The sequence below is a fragment of the Crotalus tigris genome, unplaced genomic scaffold (assembly GCF_016545835.1).
Source record: "Crotalus tigris isolate CLP2741 ecotype Arizona unplaced genomic scaffold, ASM1654583v1 scf7180000017611.44802233496:7321179, whole genome shotgun sequence".
Lineage (NCBI taxonomy): Eukaryota > Metazoa > Chordata > Lepidosauria > Squamata > Viperidae > Crotalus > Crotalus tigris.
In genome coordinates, this window is record NW_024096511.1 from 1,110,001 (window position 1) to 1,131,061 (window position 21,061).

The following is a 21,061-nucleotide window of genomic DNA, read 5'->3' on the forward strand; positions in this document are numbered from 1 at the left end:
ATATACTGTACGTTCTTTTTCATTTAGGATCTTAAAGTTACTTGTCCTAATTTACTTTTCTGAGAAGCCACATTTGTGATGCTAAATTCCTGGATAGCTCTAAGCCAGTGTTTCTCAACCTTGACAATTTTAAGGCATGTGGACTTCAACTCCCAGAATTCCACAGCCAGCATTGCTGGCTGTGGAATTCTGGGAGTTGAAGTCCACATGCCTTAAAATTGTCAAGGTTGAGAAACACTGCTCTAAGCTATGGCTTATCTTTCAACCCTGCTTTTCCTGGGCATCAGGTAGTTGCTGTGGATTCAAAACACAGTTGTTTATCTTGAAGGGTGTATCTTTTCATGCCTAAATATTTACATTTTGGCCCAGGCATTATTTTTCCACCAAGCCTGAATTTACACCTCACTCTTTAGCCAAATTTTAAAAATTCTGCAGGAACTTACAGAATCCATGCAGACAGTTCCTGCTTTCAGAGTTGCAGTCCAAATGACATTACAGAGGAAAGGGGAAGTGTAGGAAGAAATAGTAAACCATTATTTACGAAGACGTTTTTCCCTAGAAGTATTACCACCATTCTTCTGAAAGATCTTAGTCAAGTTCCTTGTTTAAAGAAAAACATAAATAACTGAAAAGTTGAAGTGGTAGAGATTAATTTCTCCTTTTTCTAGCACATAATGGGTCCATGGTTGAATAACAGCAGGGATGTCAAACTCTTATTTCATTGAGGGCTGCATCAGGGTTGTGGTTGACCTTGGGAGGCCAGGGTGGGCGTGGCCGGGCTGGGTATAGTGGGGGTAGGCATGGCCAGGGTGGGCATGGCCAACTCAACATCGCTCGTGTTGGGGGGGGGGTGCCTGTGGTGGCCCAGATGGGTCTGGGAGGGATCCTTTGTTTCCAGCCGAGGAAGGCAAGACCAGGGCAAGCACCATACCCTTGTCCACCAGAGAAGCCTTGTTGTCCCTCTCAGGCCATGCAGAGGACCCCCAGTGATGCAGGCTTCCCGGAGCCCTGGGTAGTGGAGGGTAAGCACCCAGTCCAGCCTTTCCCAAGGGGGGCGGCAGCTGCGCTTACTTCCTCTTCAAGGCTCCTGCTGATTGTCTCGCTCTCCTTGGCCAAGTTCCCCCACTCTGCTTTGTCCTATTTTCCCCACTAGAAATGGCTGTTTGCAACACACAAAGAGGGGATACTTTCCTAAGAGTTCACAATTCAAGAATATCAATATTAACTTGGATTGCCAATAAAGTCCTGTCTGTGACAAAAGAGAACACAAAATTGCTTTCTCCTTTGAGCCCAAGTCTCAGTGGATTCAGGATTGAAATAGAACTGCGTGAACTGAGGCATCTCCAACCATGGATCCCCGTGGATCTAAAAACATTCTGGTTTTAATGGCTGGCACCAGGTTGTAGATTAGTGCCCGGTCGGCCTGGGCCGGGTGGAGGAGCCACGGGCCAGTCCGCTGTTTCCAGAGCAGGTCCCCGGGCCAGATGGAACCACATGGGTCAGATGCAGCCTGCAGGCCTTGTGCTTGACATGTCTCAGTAACAGAATCTAACCATTGCTAACCATTGAAAATGAACTCATATGCCAGTTAGATATTATGATTGCAATATGCTTTATTTACTGTATTTTTAGGCAGATTTAAAATAGAATAATTAAATAACTAGTTGACTCCCTCCACCAGAAAACACACACCCCTTCTCACCAGCTCTTGCAAAATGTTGGTATTCTTGCATGAAATCTCATGAGATGATGTTATTCTTTATTTTGCCCATTTAATTTTTATCTACCTTATATGAAAATTTGGAGATCTGGAGATGCCATTGATAAAGTTCATATGAATCGATGTAATCAAAGGTGCTGTACAATATTGACCTTTGGCTTCCATAATAATTCTCAAATTATTTTAAAATAGTTTACTGATTTGTTGTAAACTGCTGCACTGATTGGGCGTTGGATTCAGTGTCTTAAATGACACATTTCAATTCTGAGTCTAAAACAGCAACCCCCAACCTTTTGGGCACCAGGGACCAGTTCCTTGGAGAGAGGTTTCTCCATAACCAGAGGAGGCATGGTTTTGTGTGTTGCTTGCATCCAATCAATGGGTGGGGGCTTCACTTGTCTCCACGGCCCAGTTTCTGGCATGCCATGGACTGGTGCACGGCACCGCTGGTCTAAACAAAGGATCATTTAGGCCAGCGGTTCTCAACCTGTGGGTCAGGACCCCATTTGGGGTCGAATGACCATTTCACGGGGGTCGCCAAACCACACTGTCCACCATTTTTTCCCCTTTTCCCTAGCTGTCCTACTCCCTCTTATTGGTGGCCACACCCATTTGGGGGTCACCACAACATGGGGAACTGTACTATGGGTCACGGCATTAGAAAGGTTGAGAACCACTGATTTTAGGCTGACTGTATTATACCTAATTTTTTCAGTTGGAACTCACTGTCCATTTCCAAACATGTTTTTAAGTTTTTGGGTTTAGCTTTTAAAGCCTATTATTTTAGATTTGGTATATTGAAGCAAATTCTTCTCCATGTTTTTCTACAGAGCTAAAGTTTATCATCTAAAATCCCCTCCCCCAAATAAAATTACAAGAAAACATCCATTCACTTTGAGAGGTGAGGGAATATATGCCCTCTAATCTTTAGAAAGATTCATCAGATGTCATTTTAACTTTTTATACCACATAAACATCTTTAAAACCTCTTTTTATTGGCTGCTCTCACATACTTGCACTGATTTTCCCTCTTTATTGCTGGCCTTAGTCTTATGCTGTACTGTTATTAGTTTCAGTCTGGGTATTTTATGTGTTTATATATACAGCTGCCAGAGAATTCCAGTTACTAGGCATGGTAATAAATGAACAGTATTTGTGTAGAATCATACAACTGGAAGAGATTAACCTTTTGCTTAGTGCCACAATCCAAATCAAAGTAACCTTGTGGCTCTCCTACACATACCACCTATTGTCTCTTTAGGTAATTGGTTCCGCTGTTGAACTGGTCTTAATAATAATAAAAAAATCTAATATTGGACTAGAATTTGCTTTCTTGTAACTTAACCCCATTATCTTTTTATTTATTCTGTGTCCTGCACTAGAATGGTAGAAGGTCAAGATCTGTTCTCTAAATGATAGCCTTTCAGGTATTTGAATAATGCTGTTATATCCTCCATCAGTCTTCAATTCCAAATCTAAACATTTCTAGTTCCTCCCACATGTTTTCATAGGGCTTAGTCTCCTAATTATCCACATTTCTCTGAGTGGTTCTTTTTTGTCTGAATCTGCCAACAATACTCAAATAGGGATTAAACAACATCCAGGTAGTCCTCAGCGTATGACCATAATTAAGATGGATCTAAGTCAGGGATAGGCAACTTGGCTCTTTTATGACTCGTGGACTTCAACTCCCAGAATTCCTGAGCCAGCCATGCTGAGGGGAAAGGGAGAGGTTTCCAAGCTGAGCCATGCTGGCTCAGGAATTCTGGGAGTTGAAGTCCACGAATCATAAAAGAGCCAAGGTTGCCCACCCCTGATCTAAGTGATGAGGTTGTTAATTGAGTGTGCCTGATTTTACAACCTTTTTTTTTTTTTTTTGCTGCTGTTCTTAAGTGAATTACTGGTAATTAAGTGAATCACGCTGATTGTTAAAGTGGACCTGACTTCTCCTGTTGACTTGCTTATTGCAGCCCTCCTGGGAAGGTTGGAAATGGTGATCATGTGACATTGCAACCATTAGGAATACATACCACTTGCCAACCGCCTGAATTTTGATTACATGATGGTGGGGACGCTGTGATGGTCGTAAGTATGAGGATCATTCATGAATCACTTTTTTAACACTGTCATAACTTTTAATGGTTGTTAAACGAACGGCCATAAGTCAAAGACTATCTATAGTAATTAGGTTTCACTAAATATATATACTATTGCTAATACAACCTAAAATAGTATTGGGGGTTTTTTTGCAACTATATCATCCTGGTGAGTCTTATTCCATTGCTAATCAACTACTACTTCAAAGCCTTTTCACAAGAATAATGGCCAGAAATCCACCCTTTTCTATACTGGTGCATTTAATGTTGTGACAAGCTCAGTTTTTTTTTTTTTTAACCCACTAATACATAGTGTTGATTTAAAGAGGAAAAACTCTCCAAACAAATTTCTGGTAGCAATCCTTGTTCTGTTATGTTCTCATCTCATTTTGTGGAACCTGGTTGCCTTGTATTTCACTCACAGATTCTACTCACCAAGAAGCAGTTATTCACCACCTAGGCCAGTGTTTCCCAAACTTGACAATTTTAAGGCATGTGGACTTCAACTCACAGAATTCCACAGCCAGCATTGCTGGCTGTGGAATTCTGGGAGTTGAAGTCCACATGCCTTAAAATTGTCAAGTTTGGGAAACACTGACCTAGGCATACAACAGCCATTCAGAAGATGGCCTTCACAACTGCAATAATATCAGGACAGTTTCTCTGGTCACTGTCCTCTCTTTCTTGCATTTTCATGATTGAACTCCAGAAGAAAACCCCTTCTTTCTTTGTCTGGATCTATTTCCTTTTCTTTCTGTAGACAGGTTACATTTTTACTGTTGCATCGAATCCTAGAATTTCCCAAGTCAGCTTCTGGCCTATCAAGCTCAGAATCAGTAACTGGGTATTTCCCTGCCTTTTCCAGTGAGGAACTTTCCCAACCCTTCCTGAAAATCCTAGGAACTGAGCCTGGGTCCTGGTCTGTATCTTTCAGTCAGTCTTGATTCCTGGCAATCACGTAGACAAATTATTTTTGGGAAGTGAAGTGCTCTCGCCTTCTTCCTGGGGCTGAGAAACGAGTACCTGGCCCAAGGTCATTCAGCTGGCTTTGTGCCTAAGGCAGGAACTAGAACTCACAGTCTCCCAATATATGTCCATTGCCTTTAACCACCAGGCCAAACTGCAAAGATATACATTAGCTATAAATAACAGAACTTACATAAAAGGGCTGGAATGACTTGTCACTGAGAAAAATGAAATATTCGTGCAATAAGTTAGGAGTGGAACAGCAGAGGGCGCCATACAATACAGTATAGTAGCGTAAAGGGGTTTTTCACTTTCATTGCCGCAATGGCTCTTTACCAAAACTTTCGCAATCCGATTTGCACAGCTCCTTCTACTACAGGTAATCCATCAGAGAGGAGCGTTTATTTGGTGAGATTTCACAAAAATGAGGTTATTCATACAGGATACTTACATTAGAAATTCAAAATTGTGATCAAAAACAAGCCTCTGTAGCCATGTGACTTGGATTGAGTCTTGGCTGCTGCGGAAGTGGGTGGGTTTTTTTTTTTTTTTTTTGGTGCCTGGTCACATGGCCAAACGATCCGGTGATTTTTGCAGCCGGTAGGACTGTTCATTTTCCTGGAGCTGCCGTGGAAGATCTGCTGCTTGCTGGGCTTAAGGACTACAGTACTGTAGAGAGCTAGAATTGCTTCTGTAAGTATTTTAAAATATTCTTTTTTCGTTATTCTTTAGTACTGTGCTGTATTTTTTGTAATCGCTTTGGGAAATGCTCTGCTTTTTATTGTGTTTGTAAGCACAGTATTTTGCAAGATTGTTCGTTTGCATTTGCCTGAAACTTACAGCATGTGGCTACTGCTGTCTCCTTTTCCAACCAGAGACCCACCAGAGATTCTGCCTGAAGAGGGTGGCAGTATTGTGTGTGTGTTTTTTTTAAAGGTTTTAAATTTAAATTGCCTCCAGAAGTTGTGGGTGTTCCCTCACTGGAGGCTTTTAAGAAGAGACTGGATAGGCATATATGAGAAATACAGTATAGTACTGTACTCTCTTGTGAGAGCAGTGGGTTAGATTAGATGACCTCAAGGTCCCTTCCATCTCAGTCACTATTCAAAGCCAACAGTTCTGTAAACTCCATCCCCATCTCCCTCTGCATGCCTGGCTGAAGATGCTTAAGCTAATGGCCAGCAAGTGTGTGTGTGTGTGTGTGTGTGTTTAAAAGCAATCGGAGATTTCTGTATAAACTCCTGGAGACCTTAAGCTAATTACTTTAGTGGCAGCTGCAATCGTAGAGTTTGGCTCCCCCCCCCCTCTGAAGAAGCTTGAGCTGCCTAGCAACAAATGGTTTTTTAAAAAAAAGCCTACTGCCTGCTTGGGAGGCAGTTTACAGTATTGTGGTTACTGGCGAGAAACGTCTCTCAGTTCTGGCAGCCATCGGAGGAAATAGGAAATCAAATCTTCGTCCATTTAATGACCCACTTGATTCAATTAATGAGTTTAGGCTCTATTAGGCTTGTACCTAAGGGACTACCTGTATTGGGCAGGGAGCATGGCTGAGGTGAAAGGCGGGGCTTTCTTTGGGCGGGCTGCTGGAGGCTTGCAGAGGGTTGTAGCAATGCAAGAAGTAACTATGTCCTGCTCTTGTCTTTTTGTCAGCCGTGGCTCTTGGGAGAAATGGCCTCTGCCTAGCGTCTCAGGGGAGACTCGCCGAACCGGGTTGAAACTGGTCAAGAATAGGCAAGTTTGCAAAGAAGAGATTGTGCATCTTTTTAAGGCTGCAACATTACCGAGGCTCATGAGCTCCAGAAAGGAGTGCACAATGGTGGTTCTGGCAAATGCCGGAGGAAGTTGCGCTGTCTTCGCTGCCACCATCAGCTCTGCAGCCTGAGACCCTTCCCTCCCGCCCAATTTCCAAATAGGCAGGATCTTGCAGACATACCCATCAGCCAAGGAAAACAGGTCTGGAGGCAATGGCAGCATCCGTGTGAAAGCCCATCGTAGGGAGGAGAGTCGAAGGCTGAGAGAGAGAGACGCTGCTGCAAAGCCCCGTCGGCATGAGCAACAGCAGCGAAGGAGAGATTATTAGCTTCTCCGTGCCAAGCATGATTGGTGGGGGTTGCCCACTGCTGTACGAAGACGGGCTCAGTAGAAGAGCGCCTGCAGCAAGCGAGGAAATGGTCCGTGGTTTCTTGGCCAGCCCGCGTGCCCCGCCGGCCGGCACTTTTTGGAACGAGGATAGTAGTGCCTCCTGTCTGGCCACAGACGCAGCAAATCGAGCCAAAAGTGGTGTGGGTGGTGGTAGCCGGCAGACCACGGTGTCCTACGTGATCAATGAGGCGAGTCCAGGGCTGCTGCAGGCGGCGGAGAGTGGGGCCCTGCAGAGCCTAAAGGAAGCGTGCGAGGCAGTTGGGGCCGACCTGCAAACTCTGCACTTTGGCAAGCTCGACTTCGGGGAGACATCCGTGCTCGACCGCTTCTACAACGCCGGTGAGTCACTGGTTTCTCACGGGGTATGGGACCTAATGGTTTCTGACGATGGCCCAGTGGCAATAAGCTCATTTAGATACAAAGGGAGCTTAGTAAACACGCTTTGTCAGGTTGCACACTGCCGGCTTGGCAACCGAATAGCGCAGGGACAAATGCTCTTCTCTCTTGGTCTTCCAAATACCTCCAATGTATGTCATGTTTGGGTATTGGTCATTATTCTGAGTCTCTACATATAACGTCATAGAAGGTCCTGAGCACCTCCGGAAGGTGCCGTTAAATATTCTGAGTCAATTTCTGTTTTTGATACAGAAGTGTAAAAAGGTCCGTGGCAACAGAACTTGGTTTGCTGTTACCTATTTATTCAATTCATCTCAGAACAACAATACCTGCATTTGACACATGTATTTTTTTAATGCAGAACTAAAAGACCAATGACCAGAAGTAATATATAAAAGTGGTCCGGCTTTCTGATGGGTTCTCTTACAAATAGCTTCCTTCCACTTGAACAAGTATATATAAAAATCCCATTTGTGAAAACTGCTGTTAAACATAAATAAAGTGAAAGCAAGAGAGAATCCTTTTTCTACTATCTCACAATAGCCAGCTTCCAAAGCTTCAGCCTAAATGTCATCTGTAGGCGTAGGAATTCATTCATTTTAAAACAGACATTGTGTTAGTTATTGTAGAGATTTTCTTTAATGCAGTACAGGTAGTCCTCAACTTACAATCACAAATGAGCCCAATTGTGTTGCTAAGGGAAAAATGTGGGTAATTTTACAACTTTTCTTGCCACATTTGTTAAGTGAATCTATGCAGTTGTTAAGTTAGTAACACGGTTGTTAAGTGAATTTGGCTTCCCCATTGACTTTGCTTGTCAGAAGATTGCAAAAGATGATCACATGACCCCGGGACACTGCAGCCATCATAACTGTGAACCAAGCATCCAAATCTAAATCACATGATCATGGGAATGCTGCAAGTCCTAAGTGTGAAAAATGGCCTTTTTTCAGTGCCGTTGTAACTTCCTATGGTCACTAAATGAACTGTTGTGCATGCATTAAAGATGACCAGTGATGGATTTGTTAGCATATGTAAAATAAAATTAGAAGCTTAAATTAGATATTTAGTCAATGTCGATATTTAATTCTTTAACCTTCAGCTTTTATTCCTATCTGGGTCCTTATGGTTATATTTCTGCATTCTCCAGCCTCATACAAGGACCCACTGTCTTCATTGCCCTAGTCTGCTTGTGAAACTGTATTTTAAGTTTTGATTGAAGTCCTGAGGCAGGCAGAATGTGACATACTTCCTGCTTTCCTCGTGGCTTATAAGGAAGCTCATGCTAGTCCTCAGGCAAGCTGAAATTTGTCTTTCAGCATCTGTGAAAGATGGAATAAGGACTCTTGTTTTGTCATGCCTTGATTTCCCCCCCCCCCCTGTTTTTGTGGTTTGAATATGGGAATCGGCCAATTCCAGTGGCAGCTGGTTCAGGACAGTAAACAAAGACAAAATAGGTCATTTGTTGATAGGTGTCTGGACAGGAAATCTCTGGGTATATCTTATTCTGTGCAGGATTTTGCTAGGAGCCATAAAGCTTTTTTTTCAGAATTAATGTATTCATCTCAGTTATCCTAGCTCAGTGGTTCTCAACCTTTTTAATGCCGTGACCCCCAACTGGTCGTAAGTCGAGGACTACTCAACCGGTCGTAAGTCGAGGACTACTCAACCGGCCGTAAGTCGAGGACTACTCAACTGGTGCAGCACCGTTTGCAGAATGGGACTTTTGGCTGTCTCAGCAGGGCAGAGACAGCCTGGACAATTCCTATTGGCTTTTGAAAGCCAATAGAATTAGACTCTGTTCAAGTTTCACCACATACCTGGCTTGAAACTTTCTGGCCTGGGCTCGTGGTTGAAACTGCATCAGTCTTACTTGTGAATCTTTCTAATCTATGAGGAATGGGGAGTTGGAAGTGCTGTGTGATGGTGATTCTACATCTTCATGGGAGCGTAGGTCTGGACAGTGATCATTCAGTGGGACAGGTCTGGCCCTTGGGAACTCTATTATGCCATATAGAGCCTGTAGCCTGGAGGTTGTAGTGTTTGTATATACCTAGGGCAGTGGTAGCGAACCTTTTAGAGACCGAGTGCCCCCAAACTGGCCCCACCCCTGTTCCACCCCCTGCCCCGCCCCTACCCCGCCTGCCCGCAGGGCCACTCACCTCCTCCAGGGCCCACTGCAGATCACCCAGGCAGCCCAGCAGTGCCATTGCAGCCACGCCCTCTGCCTGCGCCCCTCAGCATCAACTTCATGATGGGGCGTAAGGGCTGAGTCTTGTCTATGCTACCTGGCTGCCATGTCCTTGGCTGCGCTGCTCCGTGTGGGCCATGCTCGGGGGCGACTCTCCTCCAGGGGGGCTGCTGGTGAGGATGTCACGGGGGGGAGGCAAGGCTGGGGCAACGGCACGTGTGCCCACAGAGAGAGCTCTGCGTGCCATAGGTTCGCCACCAGTGACCTAGAGAAATAAGCTTAGGCTCAAGGCAAGGAAGGTCAAGTGGTTATTCACTCAAAAGTCCTTTGATTCTGAAAATATGTCATTTTGGAGTTTTTATAGGGTTATGTTCTCCCATGGAGAACAAGCTTCCTATTTGAAGATCCTCCCGGACTCACAGCAAAAAGCAAATATTCAGTGGTCAGGAGGGCCTTTGGCCAGCTCCAGCTGATATGCCAGTTGGGATCTTATTTAGAAGTGGAACAGTTATGCTCCAAAGATCTCCCTTATGGATTACTGCAATTTGCTTTACCCGAGGCTGCTCTTTAAAACCACCTGAAAACTTCAGGCGATGCAAAATGCAACAACTTGTGTGCTCAAGACACAACCGTGCTATTACAGTGAAATGCCACTGTTGTGGGAGCTGCATTAGCTACTTGGGTATTTCCAGATCAGTTCAAGGTGCTGGTGATATGAGATTGCGTGTTCCAAATAGATTCTGCCACTCGATCTGAATGAATGGAAAATGATTATTGAACGTTCCCATCTACTAAATGTTACGAGGGCTCCAAACTCCTACACCCATCACATTCTGGAAGGTTGTAAAAGCGTGGCTGTTCCATACAAGGCTTTTTTGACAGGACTGGTATAAAATTGCTAGTGCCAGATGTGTAATTGTTTGTATAAAACAATATACTCTTTTAGGTTTTATTGTCGTTTTGTATTGTTTACATTGGCTATTCCAGCATTGCTCTTTGTACTCTGTTAATGCCTTTCAAGAGAGAAGCAGCATGGACGTTTCATAAATAAACAAACTTTTAAAAATATGTTGAATATAAGTTGGCTTCTGCCAGGATATGCTTAATTGCTTCAGTCCCCCCAAAACTGTTCAGACCTGCTGTAACTGTAGGTTCATTGTACCACAGTCATTGTGCTCTGAGTCTATGTATGTGTACCCAGATGTGCTGAACAGGAAAGTAATAGTATCTGTTTCTGTCCTACTACAACAACAGTCTTGCTTAGGCAGACAAAGAAAGAATGGTGGATAATAAGGCCTTATAATAGCTAGCCTTTTAAATGCTGACTTACTGGCATAGAGTAAATATGCTAAGGCATGTTGCCTTTCCTCCACAATTAGGGAATTGCTAAATAAACCCAGGAATCTCTCACTACAGTCCTTTTACATTATATCCCAATCCAGAATGTTATATTAAGCCAAACCCTTAAGCTTCCAAACAAACTGTGGCTTAGATTTTCATTTCTATAGGAACCACAAGCTAAGAATTGCAGTTCAGATTCCATGGGAAAAATGTTATAGTTAGAAACTGTCTGATTTGTTCAATACCTCCTGGTCAATTGAGACAGATTGGGCAGGATTTCCTGTCCTCATCAGCCACTCTTCAGAAAATTCGACTTGTTTGGGATATATAAACCAGCAAAGAGTGACAATCGGGGTATCTAACTTGGCTTCTTCTGATAGGGTGGACAGAGCCGGCAAGACAAATATCTTCTCTGCCTGTAGGTCCTTGTATCCTCGGATTCTTTTTTAGAACACTAGGAAACCCTCCAGAACAGAAAGGTTGAATGGGAAGGATTGTAAAGGGTCCTATTGTATTAGTCAGAGTCCATTTACGTGACGCTCAATTGACTCCTTGTTAATATTTCTCTCCCAAATAAAAGCTCATGTTCCAAATGACCTCTAGTCTGTCAGAGTCATTTGTAGAGTAAATATTATTTAATTTTAAATGATTATCCAACAAACTGTTCATTTTTTCTTCATTGTATTTCACTATTGTGTTATTCCTCCTCCTCCCTTCTCTCCCCCCCCCATTGCTTGCAGGAAAATTGTGTTGTGTGCTTGATTTGTGAATTTGTAATTTAACTATTTAACAGATATTTTAATATTACTTGGGTGTTTTAATTTTCCTTATATCATGTGAGATGCTGAGAGCTGCAGGACATAAATGCAATAAATAAGCATTTAAATCAGTGATTCTCAACCTTTCTAATGCCGTGACCCCATAATACAGTTCCTCATGTTGTGGTGACCCCCAAGTGGGTGTGGCCACCAATAAGAGGGGTTAGGACAGCTAGGGAAAAGGGAAAAAAATGGCAGACAGCATAGTTTGGCGACCCCTGTGAAATGGTCATTCGACCCCAAATGGGGTCCCGACCCACAGGTTGAGAACCACTGATTTAAATGAATGTTACGGTGACGAATAGTGACATTCTGGGGGACAGGTTGGAGACAATTGTTCTGCACAGTTTTGATGGTTATCTTTATTATGATGGGTGGGGTAGTGAAAAAAAAAGCCTTCAGTAGTTTAAACATTTCAGTAATCTTATTTTTTGGTACAAAAAAGGCTGATTTTTTTTCTTCTGATGGCTGCAGCAACAGTCCCAAGGTTTTTCCTTGATGCAGCTTTGGATTCCCGTATTCAGGTTGCAGAGTTTGATACTGTGGAGTGTCGCGTTCATATCAATGTTGTGAAAAAGTCTTTAGATTCATTGCATATTATATTTATGCAAAAATAAGAACTATTTTGGCACTTATTTGTTATGTAGCCATTCAAGGATTACAATTTATTTAATCAGATGTCTGGAAGAAATAGTCTGGGATCTACAAAAACCTAGGCAACAGTAACCTTGGTTTTTTTTTTAAGATTCTTGTTGCAAAAGATTAACATGATCAAACCTTTTACATATTGACTTTTATCAGATAAAATAAATTATGAACCATAATTAGAGAGCCAGTTTCATCTAGTGCATGGCTGGCTCAGGAATTCTGGGAGTTGAAGTCCACGAGTCATAAAAGAGCCAAGGTTGCCTACCCCTGCTCTAGTTCCAGGTACTACCACTATCCAGACTTTTTTTGTCTTTCTTATCAACACTTATTAAGTCTGGAGTCTTACATGGTAGGGGCTTGTCTGTTTGAATTCTAAAGTCCCAGAGCACTTTAGCTTTTTGATAATCTTACTATTACTTTGTATATTTTGTGGTCCTACCAGTTCCTGCTTCCAGGCAAATAGTATTTCTTGCAGATATTCCAGTGCACTTTGGTTATGCCCTTGTTAGTATTCAGTTTTTGCAATCTTCTTGCAGCAGTGCACTGTGTCTTCAGCTTCTTTGAGGCTTCTTTGCAGAGACTGTCCTTTGCTGCTTTCTCAATTTTGAATTTATGTGCATTTGTTCCTAAGGCTTAGTCTTACGCAGCCAGAATTAGCCCCTGTGTCTTATTATTATTGAAAATCTTTAGTTAAAACAAGTGCTGCCTAAGTGGAAGAAAAGATCTAGTGACCTGTTAAAGTGCAGGCAGTAAGGAGAAAAAAAAGAGGAAGTGCAGCAGCAGAACTGCCAGGACAACACTAGGTAAGAGAGGAGTCTTGGCATCTCCTGTTCTCTGGGATGTCAGTGTTTTATATATAATAAAACTTTTAATAACTTTTAACATTAAAAGTTTTAAAAATTAGCAACCTAGCTTTCGTTGGCTCCTGCCAACTTCATCAGGGCGTACATAAATCAATGGGAGTAAACATTTATATGTAAGTTAACACCTATGCTCGACTCTTGGATCGTGTAATAGGTCCAGGTCGGCCAATCATAGCATTCGTCGTTCTGAGGTTTTCGCGGGTGTTTGTATATACACATACATACATACATACATACATACATATATAAGGCAGGGGTATCAAACTGCCAGCCCGCGGGCCGGTTGCATCATACAGAGACTGGGTCCACCCCAACTCTGGCAATGCAAAAAACGTTGCAATACATCGCGACATGTCACGTGATGTGGCAAGTTTGACACCTATGATATAAGGTGTTAGCAGACTGAGAAAGCCTAGGTTCACGTCTACTCTCAGCCACAAAAGCTCATTGAATGACTGGGAGCCAATTGTTTCTTCCACTCTGCATACCTCACTGGGTTGCTGTTGTTCTAGAGACAAAATGTATAAACTGCTTTGAACTTCAGGAATGTGGCAATTTCTTTGCCTACTCAAGGTTGTATTCAGGAGATTGAGTCCTTCTCAGGTAGTCATAAAAATGTAGGGTTGTATTTTGAGGCTGTGAGTGGCATAGTGGTTAGAAGGCAGTATTGCAGGCAAACACTGCCCAAAGCCTGGAGTTTGATCCTGACCTGCTCAAAGTTGACTCAGCCTTCCATCCTTCTGAGGTTGGTAAAATGAGGACCCAGATTGTTGCGGGCAACATGCTGACTCCGTAAACTGCTTAGAGAGGGCTGTAAAGCACTGAAGCAGTATACAGTATAAGTCTAAGTGCTATTGCTATTCCTGTGAGTACATCTGGAACCTGATTTGGTCACTTAAAAAGTGGTTATGGACAGTTACAATGCACCTTTTTGCCATAACATAAAAAGGTACAGTTATTGCACACTGTTCTCAGGATGTTTTATTTTTATCGTTTTTCTTCTGGAGAGATGGGCACACTTCCAGATAGAACATGGGGCATTGCTTTCTAATAGTATTTCTGGAGTATATTCTGCATTCATTTTGGATATGAACGTTATGCTACAGATTACCATTTTATTACGAAACTCAGGAGAAAAATTAAAAGCAAGGAGACATGGCGAACCTGAAAGGACCTAGATCATTTTGGCAGCCATAGCTATAACTTCAAAAAACAAAATATAGGATCGTATTGCAATGTTGTTGGCTTTCTTAAATCCTGCTGTAGCACTTACTGAAAAGTATAAAAGAGAAATTCCAAACCTCTCTGTCAATACTTATAAAATTCTTTTTCTGACTCAGAATCACCAGGCTCTGCATTTTACACAATAAACCAATATTTTCTTAAAGTGTTGTTGTTTTGGTTTAGTTCTAAAAATAATTCTCTGACTTCAGATGCTAGTTTCTGACTCAGAGATTGATGCCTGTCACATAAACCTTTATTTTAACAGATGTATCATTTCCCTCTTAGAGTAGACCACTTGCCTCCAAAGATGCATTTATTTTATGAATTTATTTATTTTATATTCTCAAAATTTTCAAAATGGTTTTATAATTACATGAAAAGAAGATTGGCAGATATCAATGAAGTCCTGGAAGGAACTGAATTTTATTCTTATTTCCTTAATAATTCAAGGGAATAGAAAATAATTACGTACTAACTTACAAAAAAGGATCCTAATTCATAATAAGTCTTACATCGTGCAATGAATTTTAATAAATAGTTTATACATCATTATGCAAAACTTGCTTTAGAGAGTTTTGTGGCAGTTCAGCAAATTGGAGGACTTACAGGGTTTGTAAGTCCTAAATGTTTCTGAAATGGAATGAAAAATGAAAAATATCATTTCACATACACAAAGTTGAACTCTTCCGCTGACTATAGTCCTCATCTTTGCCCATTGAAGAAGATCATAAATTGTAGTCTTGTCTTATGGTGGGATATTCAGAAGCATTCTGATAACTGTTTTGGCCCATCCTGGATATTTTTGATTGTTGCAAATTACAGGAGGCTAGTGGAAAATACTTTGGATTTCCAACTCTACAGTACAATCAGAAAAGTCAAGGATTGGAGACATTTGGTGGAAAAAAAATAAGGAGAGACCAAAGTACAAGTTCCTGCTGGAAGAAAGCAAGGAAATCTTATTAGGAGGTAAAAGGAATTCTAACACCTTTAAGTGAAAATCATATGCTGATGCTTATTTGGGGAACACATCTACCATCAGTCGTGGTGTGTTGGTTATTTTGTTCAAGAAATAAGTGGCTATGTTCATTTCTGGTTTGCAGAAAAGGCTGCGACTACATACACAGCTTTTGTTGCACTAACCCAGAAATCCTACAGGTATCATTCTCCTTTTCTAGCTTTCAAGAGTTAGAGGTTAAGAAAGATGCTCTTGAAAGATATAACAATAGAAACAAGAGTTACTAGTTATTTGCTACTTCTTAGCAAGAGTGATAAGGGACACTTGCACATGCACCTATGACTTCCTTTCTCTGACTGGGGATCTGGCGTTTATACTACCTCTGAAGAAACTGCATTAAAGTTGTTCATTTATCATTCACTTTTTCAATCCGTTTCTCTTAACCATGAAGCAGGTTTTGCTACAGTTTTACGTTCTTTTCAAAGTATAGTATGTTTCGTAGTATTGTATTGATAGACATAACATGGTTGAACTGCAGAAATCCAGACAACCCCTAGATCAGTGATGGCGAACCTTTTAGAGACCGAGTGCCCATCCTTCAACCCCAGACCCACTTATGTATTGCCGGGTGCTGGGTGGGCATGGATGCCAGGTGGGTGTGGCCTGCTGGGTGGGCGTGGCTACAGTGGTCATGGCAGATGGGTGGGCGTGGCCAGGGTGGGCACAGCCAGCTCGATGTTGCTCCTGGGGAGGGACGCCTGTGGGGGCCGGGCAGGGTTGGGGGAGATCCAGGGGTCTCTGGTGGGTGGGGCAGTGGGCAGGAAGCTGGTTCTGCAGAGTGAGGTGAGGCAGGGCGGGGGTGCCATGTTGCAGGACAAGGCGAGGAAGGGGCCAGGGCGGCTGCTGCCTGACACCATCAGCCCCCACACACAAAGGCCAGCAAGTGCATGGGTGCTGGGATGTATCCGGCCATGTGGGACCTCAGCAAGTTAGCGGGCAGCTGGTTGAAGAGGATAGTTGCCATCTTCGGGGCATGGCACGCGTGCCCACAGAGAGGGCTCCGAGTGCCGCCTCTGGCACGCGTGCCATAGGTTCGCCACCACTGCCCTAGATGGTGGCAAAAAGATAGAATTGTTGATTTTTGCTTGCAGCCATCTATGGCCATCTGGATTTTGGCAGCTAAGAACTAGTAGGCCAAATTATTATAATGCAACAAAATCATTTCCACCCATTATGCAGCTTTGTTATTCCCTGCAATAAAGAATGGGTTATGTTCATTTTGTGCCATACTTGCTTTTATACAGATAGAAAGGCTGTGTGTCCAAAGATATAGGGTGAAAGAAGTCAAAATTTCTTTCTAAATTCCAGGGATTCTTTGCTAAGAGTTCCTTGCTTACCTCAGGAAATGTTGTTCCACCCCCTCCTTTTTCTGTTGTTAAAGCAGATGGTGGCTTCTAAAACACATTGGTTTCATATTAATAGCTGACTAAATTGTTTCCATGCCCAACTGTTGTACATCCTACAGCATCTGCCATTTATAGTCATAAAATGCTGTGCCAGCCTTCAAGTTGTTACCAGTTACTGAAATGAATGTTTGGAAATACAAATGGATGTATACTTTCCCCGAAAGACAGTTTGTGCTCTTTCCCTTCCCCTCCCGGAACAGCTACCACAGTTCCTGCCTTGGATTTGCTAAAGTTTCTTCCAGTGTTGTTTTGTTTCTTTTCCAGACAACTGTTTGCCTGGGGTCTGTTCCTAAACTGATAAAAATGATCTGTTCTTATGCTTGGAGTCATCATGCTTCATTACTACCATAATAAACTGTGATCACTGAGTCACTGGCAGAAAGACTGTCTTTGTTTAAAGGAGGCAATTCCCCAAGGCTGTAGTGATCACCAGCCTACTACGTTGCGATATACTGGTTTTGAAGATACTGGACTATTAAAAACAACACAATGATCACATGCCTGCATACTTAAACTTTCAGGCCAAAAAAGAATTAAATGGTCTGTTAAATTAGCTGATAAAATCTCTGCAGTATTTCATCCAAACCATCTTGCAAGATATTCAACTTAAAATTGATTAATGCTGATCCAACCGCTCCAGTTATCCTGAGCCACTATCGGCAGACATTGACTATTTAAAATCAGAACTAAGGCAGAGCATCTCTGCATTAAGTTCAACTCACCAACAACATAGCCGCTGGTTTGATAGGGAATGTAGGACAAGCATGTTCTATGGTTAGGAATTTGGCAAGGAGAGCAAAAGATAGTTGTGCCCCATGGTTAATAATGGAACTATTTAAGAAGAAAAGAGAGTATAACCTTCTCCTAAAACATAATAAGGCATTATACCAAATGACTACTTGGCAATCCCTCCTGCTGCCATAAATTGTAAGACACAACATTCTTCTGGAAACTGATAAATGCCAATTTGGGCAAAGATAAGAATATCTTAAGAGGATAGAGTGTCCAAAAAGGAATGGGGGAACCATTATACTAGATTATACTAGATCTTTGTTTAATTGGCATCAGAAAAGGGCATGATAAAAATAAAAGTTTCAGATTTTTCTCTACAATAGGACTAATTGGCTTCCTCTCTCTTTCTTTTCTCCAAACATATCCTGTCATGATTGTTTACTTCTTTTTTAGAAGGAAATTACTGAAATTAACCCTTGGTTTGCTTTGCAGGGAAACTGACTGATATATTGTATTAAAAGGCAGATAGATATTTGTGATGGCTGGTTAAATTAAAGTATAATTAAAGTTCCATTAACTCAAGTTATTAAGTGATATTCATACTTAGGGGAATAATATGCCATGTGAACTAGCTTGTGCATGCTAATTTTACTGCATGTTTACTGAATTTCTAAATTGTTGGAACCTGATTATACTTATTATTATGTTTGTGTTGGTGAAATGTGATGGAAACAACATTACTTCTACCTGCACGACAATAGCAATTGTATACAGTATAATACTCAATATTTGGGCTTGTTGTATTATAATAAGGTAAATGGATTTTTCAGGCTATATCTGTACATGAGTTACATGGTTTACAAAGCCATAGTGATATGCTATACTGATGTAGAATATTATTTATAATATGAATTGGTGCTCTAGTTGTTGTTAATTGCAAAGTCATGTCCGACCCATCGCGAGCCCATGGACAACGTTCTTCCAGGTCTTCCTGTCTTCTACCATCTTCTGGAGTCCATTTAATCTCACGCCTACTGCTTCAGTGATTCCATCCAGCCACCTCTAGTAGCAAACTGCAAAGATTAAAAAACATACTCAAACTCAGTAAGAATTTCTGTGCCGTTTAGAGTTCCAGTAAGCTGTTCTGTGTCACTGGCATGGTTCCTCTGTATGAAAAATGGAAGAATCCTACATTTGTATCATAGGATAGATATGGCTGGCTCAGGAATTCTGGGAGTTGAAGTCCACGAATCATAAAAAAGCCAAGGTTGCCTACCCCTGACCTAGATTATCTCTCTTTAAATATTTAGAAACCTCCATTTAGAGAAAACTTTCAGGAAGCCAGACAACAAAACTAAAAAAAAAAAAAAAATCAGAACAGTGCAGAAGAACGATATTAAAAAATAGTTGAAACCAGACAGCACTGTATAAGGTATGAGTCCTAAATCAGTTATAGGCCAAATTGAACAAGCAAGGCTTTGGAGCTCACTTAAAAATCTAGGGAAGATTGGACATCAATAAGAACAAAATTCCAGAAGCAAGGAGGCACCATTAAAAAGTTCCAATTCCTTTTCTTTGCCAATGTTTTAGCAGATCCACAAGTAGAATCTCCACTGAACTCAGAATGTAGATATATTGTTATGATAAGACATTGAGTAATCTGAAATAGGTAGAGGGGGGGCAGTTTTTGAAACTACCATTTGCACCAAAAGCAGATTTTTGAAAAACTTGATTTTGATAGAGAGAGATGAATATCTCTTGAAAGCGGCCTCTATCCCCCCTTAGGTTTTTAAAGGTTTTCACTAAACCAGTGAATGTTTTAAAAAGTTTTTACATAGGATAGCAAAAAACTCTTACTGGTATTCCTTCCTTAGTGACCGCACTTGGGACTGGCAACACAGTCGCTAAATGGAAAAAAAATCACATGATTCTAAGTTACGATTTTACTTCTGCCTTCCATATTGCACAGTATTAACTCAGCTTGTTGCAAGCAAAAATGCGTTCCAGTTGTGAAGTACGTGGACAGTGATATAATAAGGATGCTGCATCAGTCATAAATGCACACAAATGGTTGCAGAGCAAATGAATTGTGATCCCATGACTGTGGGATGCTGCGATAGTCGTAAGTATAAGGATGGACCACAAAATTATGTTTTAGCGTCATCATACAGTTGCTTCATGAGGCAGTTGGTAAGGAAAAACTACCTGTAAGTGTAAATTGACTATTGAATAGAACTTCTCCCTGTCTGGTAAAAAAAGGATACAACTTTGAGAAGGCTTGGGTTTAAAGGAACCCTATGGCTTGTTTGTATTCTGTGGAGTAGAATTTCTACATACCTGTTTTACTGTATTTCCAGAGGTTTACCAGCCACAAGTGCAATGGTATTCTTAGGGTTAAAAGTAATCATGCCAGTTGATGGTTTCCACATCTTTTAAGACAGGGGTATCAAACTCAATTTCATTGAGGGCCGCATCAGCATTGTGGTTGCCCTCGGGGGGGGGCAGGTGGGTGTGGCCAGGGTGGGTGCAGCATACTGGGTGGGCATGGACAGAGTGGGTGAGGCCTACTGGGTGGGCTTGGTCAGCTCTTCATCATTTGCATCAAGGGTGCCTGTGGGGGCCTGGGCAGGAGTGGGACAGATCTGAGGGTCTCTGGCAGAAGGGGGTGGGACCGGGGCAAGCGCCAAGGCACGATCCATTTCTTCATTCCTCACAAAGGATGCACCCAAGGGGTGGGGCCGACGTGGCATGCACCCAAGGGGTGGGACCGACGCAGCAGGGGCTGGTTCCTTGCTATTTCGAGATGGTCTTGTGGAGCTAAGACTGAATGCGTTTCAGCATAGATGGCCACCACAAAATTGTACATTGGCTTCTGGCCAGCCTGGGCCAGGGCCAAGGCAGTGGGGGCCATTCCCTCACTGTTTCCAGAATGGTTTCGCGGGCCACATGAAACCACTTCGCGGGCCGCATCCAGCTCCCAGGCCTTGTGTTTGACATGTCTGTTTTAAGAGTTATGGACATACTGGCTGAAGAATTCAGGGAGTTGAAGTCCACACATCTTAAAATTGATGAGGTTGAGAAACACCACTTTAAATTGCAGTCCTGCCAATGTCAAGAATGTTTAGCCATTCAGCGAGACTGATTTTGGAACTAATACATACTTGGTAGACTTGCGTACACAGTCCCACTGATTTCAATTGAATTATGCCTTACTTTGCTAAACATCCGTTGAATCTGTGTTGTAGCCAAAGATTAAAGTGATTGTCAAATAAATATTAGTAGATCTGTGACCGTTTCTCTTGTATGCCAATTTTTGCCCTTGTATATTTTATTTCATGAAGGCATTTTTATCCTGCTCTTCTACTTTCCAGAATAATAAAGCAGCTCTTGTCCTTAGGTTTGCAGATAGAAAAGTGATGATACAGGGAAAATAAGGAATGGGGAGGGAAAAGGAAAACAAGATAGTACAGGGATAAAAATTTTAATATTTTATGGTTTTTATG

At 42.0% G+C, this 21,061-nt stretch overlaps 1 protein-coding gene across 3 annotated transcripts in view; it reads left to right on the top strand.

Moving 5' to 3' along the window:
- Nucleotides 1-21,061, top strand: part of MAP3K5 (mitogen-activated protein kinase kinase kinase 5) — a 118,344-nt gene that overhangs the window by 5,913 nt on the left and 91,370 nt on the right. Inside the window, exons 2-4 of one of the 3 annotated variants that reach the window (XM_039323147.1) lie at nt 3,691-3,805; nt 5,380-5,475; nt 6,433-7,263. In XM_039323147.1, the coding sequence (XP_039179081.1) occupies nt 6,831-7,263 (433 nt within the window). In that variant the 5' untranslated portion in view covers nt 3,691-3,805; nt 5,380-5,475; nt 6,433-6,830. The remainder of the gene's footprint in view (nt 1-3,690; nt 3,806-5,379; nt 5,476-6,432; nt 7,264-21,061) is intronic. The other 2 variants (XM_039323155.1, XM_039323166.1) reach the window with 2 other exon arrangements.